Below are 6,176 nucleotides of genomic sequence, written 5' to 3'. Positions count from 1 at the left end.
ATACGTTGTTTATTGTAAACTGGTATATGTCTAGTCACTGTTGCTCGGAACTGCACACAAGACTTTAAATTGTTAAACTGTTGCACTTGTGTACATGGTGTTATGACAATAAAGTGATTTGATTAACATGGTGCTCCAAAACACTTTAAAAAGTAAAATGCTATATGTTAAAAATATATGGTAACAAGATGTTTTGTGTTTGACTTTTTAAACTATTTTGTATTACTTGTCATTTAAATGTATACGCAAAGAGCCAAAGTGGGTTAAAACTGACACTATTCTGGGAATTATAATTTTTTGTTGTGGATCATTTAATATGTAAATAATTCATTTAAAATGTACAGCTCCACTGCATCATAACTTTATTACACATTTAATTAAAAATACAAGAATTTTGAGATTTATGACTTAGTACCTGACCAAGTAGAGACTGATTCTGTACTGCTACGCTCCACACGTTTTCATCACCCTGATTCATGTTAATCATTCTGGTTTAACCTGTTTATTCTCTTTCTATTTTAATGCAAATAAATCCTCTCATCTTAAATTATAAAGTTCTCAAACAGTTCACAGGCCAGCTGCATATATGTAACATCATCTCCAGCCTGATTAGGATATAGGCTACGGTCTTTCCATATTGTCATTTGTTAACGCTTGAAATCTGCAGGTCCAGAGTAGAATTAAGTTAATTAATTAAGCTGAAAGGGGAGAAGACACCTTAATTCAAAGCTGTATTTAATGGCCCAACCTATCAGTGGTGTGTACTGAGGCATTGTCTGCAGGTTTGCCAAAATGGAGCTCAGTCAAGGTGCAATTGTGGTTCTTGTGTGTGCTGTTTTTGGTCTGTGCAGTGCATGGAACAATTTGGGACAATTTAAAGATCCCAAATCAGACCTGGCTTCTTCATTCAGAGGTCCTGACTTTTCACCTGCTGGTCTTTGGAAACATCAACAGATGGCTGCTCCATATCAGGGTGCTTTGAGTGGTGATTCCAGAGGACTTGTGCAAGAGCCTCTTGGTGTTCAGTCCAAGCAGCTAATGCAAGGTCCAGTGAAGCCATTGGACTGGAGATATCCCATTGTTCCTGAAGTACTGAGCGAGTTGGCAGTGGATTTTCAGTTGAGGCAGCCTATTACTCCTAGCAGTGTAGCTGTTCAATGTGGAGAGCGAGCGGTCCTCATAGAAGCAAAGCGAGACTTGTTTGGTAATGGTCTCTTGATCCAGCCATCTGGCCTTACTTTGGGAGGATGTTCTGCAGTTGGTGAGGACTCTGAATCTAAGGTTCTCATCTTTGAATATGAGCTACAGGACTGCAACAGTGTGCTGATGGTGAGAACCCCGTACATTACTCTTGTTTGCTGTAGTCGAGTATGAACGTCTGTGTAACCCCACTCCTCTTTGACAGATGACTGAAGATGCGCTTGTCTACACCTTTGCCCTTACGTACACCCCTGAGCCATATGTTGGAACTCCAATTCACAGGGCTAATAGTGCCAACATTGGCATTCAGTGCCATTATTCAAGGCAAGTGATTTTGTAGCTTTCATCTCCAGGTCGTGGTGACTTCTAAGGGATGTATTACTATAGCTTGTAATCGGCTTCATTGAGCATCAAACTTGTTCCTTGATACAAATTGCAATTTCAAGGCGAGTCTGTTCATTTGTTGACAGAGTTGGTCAAGCTACTTGCAATTTAACATTGAAGCCTACATGCTAACTGTAATTAGCCTTACTATTTGAGTTGCCCTTAAAATATTTGGCTACTCCACAAGCTGCTAATTGGTAGCTAGCTAACTTGACTGTAAGGAGATATTTAAGATCTGCGAAGTTCCATTGAGCCCCTGCATTTTTATAAAGTTAATTTTCACTTGGTCTCAAGTAAATTTGTTTATTTTAAGTGGGTCATTTTACATGTAGACATGGCTTTTAGCTGATGTCTCCACACCATTTGGCAGCCATATTAGTTAATATCCTTGGATTATTCTTATTTTTTTTCAAAGTACAGATTCTTCTTGAATGAGGAAATGTAACTCCGCAGGCATTGGCGCTGACTACCACACCTGGAGTTGCGAGTTTGAATCCAGGGTGTGCTGAGTGACTCAACCGGTCTCCTAGGTAACCAAGTTTGCCCGGTTGCTAGGGAGGGTAGAGTCACATCGGTTAACCTCCTCGTTGTTTCTATAATGTGATTTCTCGCTCCTTGGATTGCTTTGAGTTCTGCATCGACATAGCAGAGAATAGCGTGGGCTTCCATATGCGCTATGTTTCCAGTAACGTGCTAAAGCCACGTGATAAGGTGCATGGATTGACCAACTGTTTCAGAGGCATCTGAGATCTTCTGCTACCTGGATTAAGGAGTCACTGAGTCTTGGGTATTCCAAATAGGGGAGGGGGGATGCTCTAGTTTAAGTTTGTACTTTTAGCGTACTGTATGTTGCACAAGCTTATCACCTTAACCACATGGCAATGCCTCTTAAACTTCAGGTTTCACAATGTGAGCAGCAATGTCTTGATGCCAGCATGGGTCCCATTTGCTTCAATGGCATCTGGGGAAGAAGTCTTGGTTTTCTCCTTGAAGCTCATGACTGGTTAGTATTTCATCCAAATTCAGCTTTGTGACATTGGCTGTATCCTAAATGTGGCTTCTCTTGCAGATGACTGGTCCTTCCAGAGGCCTTCCAACTTGTACTTCCTGGGTGACCTTCTTCATTTTGAAGCCTCTGTGATTTTGTTCAATCATGTTCCTCTACGTGTTCTTGTGGACAGTTGTGTGGCCACTCCATTGCCTGATGTGCAAGCTCAGCCGAGATATTCCTTTATTGAGAATCATGGGTAAGATCAGTTCTTATTAAAGTTGCATCAGTTAGTTCTAGAAGGTAATGCTTGGCAGCCAGGTCTTGGAAGGGTATTTAGGCAAAGGTGTTTATCTGTCTGACTCCAAACAAGCCCAATTAATGCAGTTTAACCTCTACAAATGTTGGCAACACGGTGGCTTGTCTTGGTGACTACATGCTATCCTTAATTGCTTTTGGTAATGCCACCGTCTGTCTTTAGGTGCTTCGTGGATGGCAAGTCTACAGGTTCCAATTCCTACTTCCTGCCTCAATCTCGGACTGACAAATTACAGTTCCAGCTCGAAGCATTCCTGTTCCAGCAGGGAGACAATCCCTCTGTATGTAGGAATTGGATGTTTTATATTTTTCTTCTCCCAGTTTTATAACTTCTGTTGCTTTTGCAGATCTACATCACATGCGTTCTGAAGGCCACTCTTGCCTCCATCCCCACTGATGCCCAGCACAAGTCTTGTTCCTTCTATTCCAATGGGTGAGCTTCTTGCCATGTGGAGTTGATTAAGCTGAAGGTGCAGTGTCTGATCCTCTTAATTGCAGGTGGTTTGCTGCTGATGGCAATGACCAAGTTTGTGGCTGTTGTGACTCAACGTGTGGATCAGACAGTTTAAGTGCCCCTGCTGGCTATGGAGGTTGGTAGAATGCATTTCTAAGGCCTCTCTAAAAGAGGGGCTGCTTAACTTGTTTTTCTCTTCTAGGTCCTCAGTGGGAAGGAAAGGCCACCTTTGGTCCCATCGTGGTTCAACGGCAGCAGAAGACTGGTTTTCAATAAAACTGGCAATATTGGCCATTTTGCTTTACTCTGTCTGGCTTCATGTATTTCATGTGACTAGTTATATTAACTCCTGGTGTACTTCAGTTTGTAGTATAACTGGTTCGAGTAGGAAATGTGATCCCATTTGTTGATATCCCACGTACCATCAGACTGATTATTGCATGTTTAGTTACTTTCACTTTCTCCTGTTTGGTGCTTCTCTCTCTGTGCATATTGCCCTCTACAGGGCAGGGAGGAGAATTCGATAACTGACTTTTATTGATCAATTTCTCTCCACCTATCCTACCACTTCAGAAGATATCTGTTTGACCAGGAGTCATCTGGATTTACTTCATGTTCCCTTTAGTGGCTGTTAGCACCCCTTTCATTGTATGGACCTACAGAGCTGAGAAATTCTTAATCATGTGTTCTGCTAAAGGTCCTAGGCATCTGGGATGCCAGGAGATGAGTTGAAGTATTTACATTTTTGGGTGAACTAATGTGGCTGCTTTTTTTTTTTTATAAACCTAAAATTTTTAACTCTGTGCCCCATTACAGGTATCGCACTAAACTTTAATCTTTCTTGAGTCAGGAAAAATAAATGGTCATGAGAAATTCTGTCGCTTGCTACACTCCCCTTCCTAATTCCACTTATGTCGGATGTATTATAAAAAAGCGCAAATGTTGAGCGACAAGGAGTTTTCAAGCCAAAACGCACATCTCGAACAAACTTTATTTTTTATCTCTAAAGTTTGAGCTATTCATGAACTAAGCTCTTCATGTTTATTAATCTCTAGACTTTGTCTATCTACACAGTTGAGGCTGTCACAAATCCAGACTTTTTACAATCAGAATTTGAGATCCCCCATTTATATTATCAATATTGCCTTGGATAAAATAAATGTGTCTGGGTTTAAGGATGATTGTTCTGTGAGGGACAATAAATGTGTTTCACTATAAGGTACATCTGAATTCTACATATCATGAATCTTTTAAATTCCCAAAATGGACCTAAACCTATTTGCTGTAAGGGTGTGTACGTCCATCAGTGTGACAGCTTGATTTGGTGTGTGTGTGTGTGTGTGTGTGTGTGTGTGTATACACTTCAGTACTATGAGACAAGTCAATTATTTTGGAAAGCTTTAAAGCACAATCCCAAATGTTTTTTAATATATAACTAAAATGCATTACATTCTTGGGGCAGAAGGGTTAATCATTGATAAGACAATGCAATGGTTTACAACCGTATTATTGAACAAAAGCCATCCATTGGCGTACAGTTCAATAGTTTTGCAAGTGAATTTGTCAATCATTTTGAAATTTGAGTGCTTGTTTAAGGATCCATTAATGTACACCTGCATCAGACATGCTTGTGTAATGTCTCTGGTGTGTTGCATCAAACAACATTTTTAGGTCACTGTGTCATTAACGTTTAATACTTGAAACACATCTTGATCACTTAGTTTGAATTTGCACTCCCAAGTGTTTTGAGCGCAAGAACGTAAAGTATGTTTGTGTTGTGCTACCTGAAGGGTTGTTTTGTTCACTGTATAAACTGCACATTGCCCATACAGCTGAAGTTTCACTTACTGCCAGGGGCATTTTTAGAGTTTGAAGAGTCTGTTTCTGTATCTTTGGTGGCTCCATATTGTAATATTTGTTATCTGTCTGTCTTTCCTGGTGTCTCCCTCATATTGTACCATTTATTGTCTGTCCGTGCTTTTTCTGGTTTCTTCATCTAGTACTCTTTCCTGGTGTCTCCATTATATTTCACTCTTGCTGTTTGTCTCTATCTTGTGTCTGGGTTGCCTCTTTTGGAGGGGGGAGTATCAGACTGTATCTCCTTGATTTGAGTTTGGCAAATCTATCAATAACCACACCATGCTCTGTCAACTACAGCATATTTTTCAATGGACAGAACTACCAGGTGATTAAGTCTATCCTGGTCCATAGTGCACCTTAACCATGTATGTAGACATCGGAGGGAACTGAAGGATCACTTGCAACTGCTCACAGGTGTAGCGAATCAGCTCTATGAAATATTAATAATCAATCATAACTTGTTATAATCGATTATGAATATTTGGATCAGTTAATCGGGTTAACGTGATGTAGCTACATTAACATTACAACCAAATACTCGGTTCATCCCGTGAACACTCAATTTTGGTTATTAATTAATTAATTAATAGAAATGTACATTTCCGGGGCAAGGGAAATGTCTTTCTTACTAAGTATTAAGAGCAAGTAGTCAAAATCTATGATTAGTGACTTTAGATATGAGCTTGAGACACAGACAACTTTACATGTGACATGAACAAGACTTTATTAACTAGACTAAACATTTAAACTACTCTAACATACATATACATACATTCATACAGTTTACCAAGGGAAAGAGGGCTGAAGCAGAATACAGGAAGGCAAGAAGTTATAGCATTGTTTGAAGTTCAGCAGATCAACAGCCTGAGCAAACCATCATATTAGTTCTGACACGCCCTTTTTAGAAAGGGGTTAAGGATACTTAATGTATCAAATAATGAGACTAAGTTTGATACTTGCATGTCCCACTTG

General features: G+C 39.9%; 1 protein-coding gene across 1 annotated transcript; it reads left to right on the top strand.

Annotated features, from left to right (window-relative positions):
* Positions 1–792: 792 nt before the first annotated feature.
* On the top strand, positions 793–3,620 carry LOC127662270 (zona pellucida sperm-binding protein 3-like). The gene is made up of 8 exons (XM_052153401.1): positions 793–1,329; positions 1,406–1,524; positions 2,484–2,587; positions 2,654–2,831; positions 3,054–3,171; positions 3,238–3,323; positions 3,389–3,480; positions 3,547–3,620. The coding sequence occupies exons 1-8, from the start codon at positions 793–795 to the stop codon at positions 3,618–3,620; spliced, it is 1,308 nt and encodes a 435-aa protein (XP_052009361.1).
* Positions 3,621–6,176: the final 2,556 nt, after the last annotated feature.

The sequence above is a fragment of the Xyrauchen texanus genome, chromosome 22 (assembly GCF_025860055.1).
Source record: "Xyrauchen texanus isolate HMW12.3.18 chromosome 22, RBS_HiC_50CHRs, whole genome shotgun sequence".
Classification (NCBI taxonomy): Eukaryota; Metazoa; Chordata; class Actinopteri; order Cypriniformes; family Catostomidae; genus Xyrauchen; species Xyrauchen texanus.
Note: the sequence above shows the minus strand (reverse complement) of the source record. Positions and strands in the feature narration are given on the sequence as shown.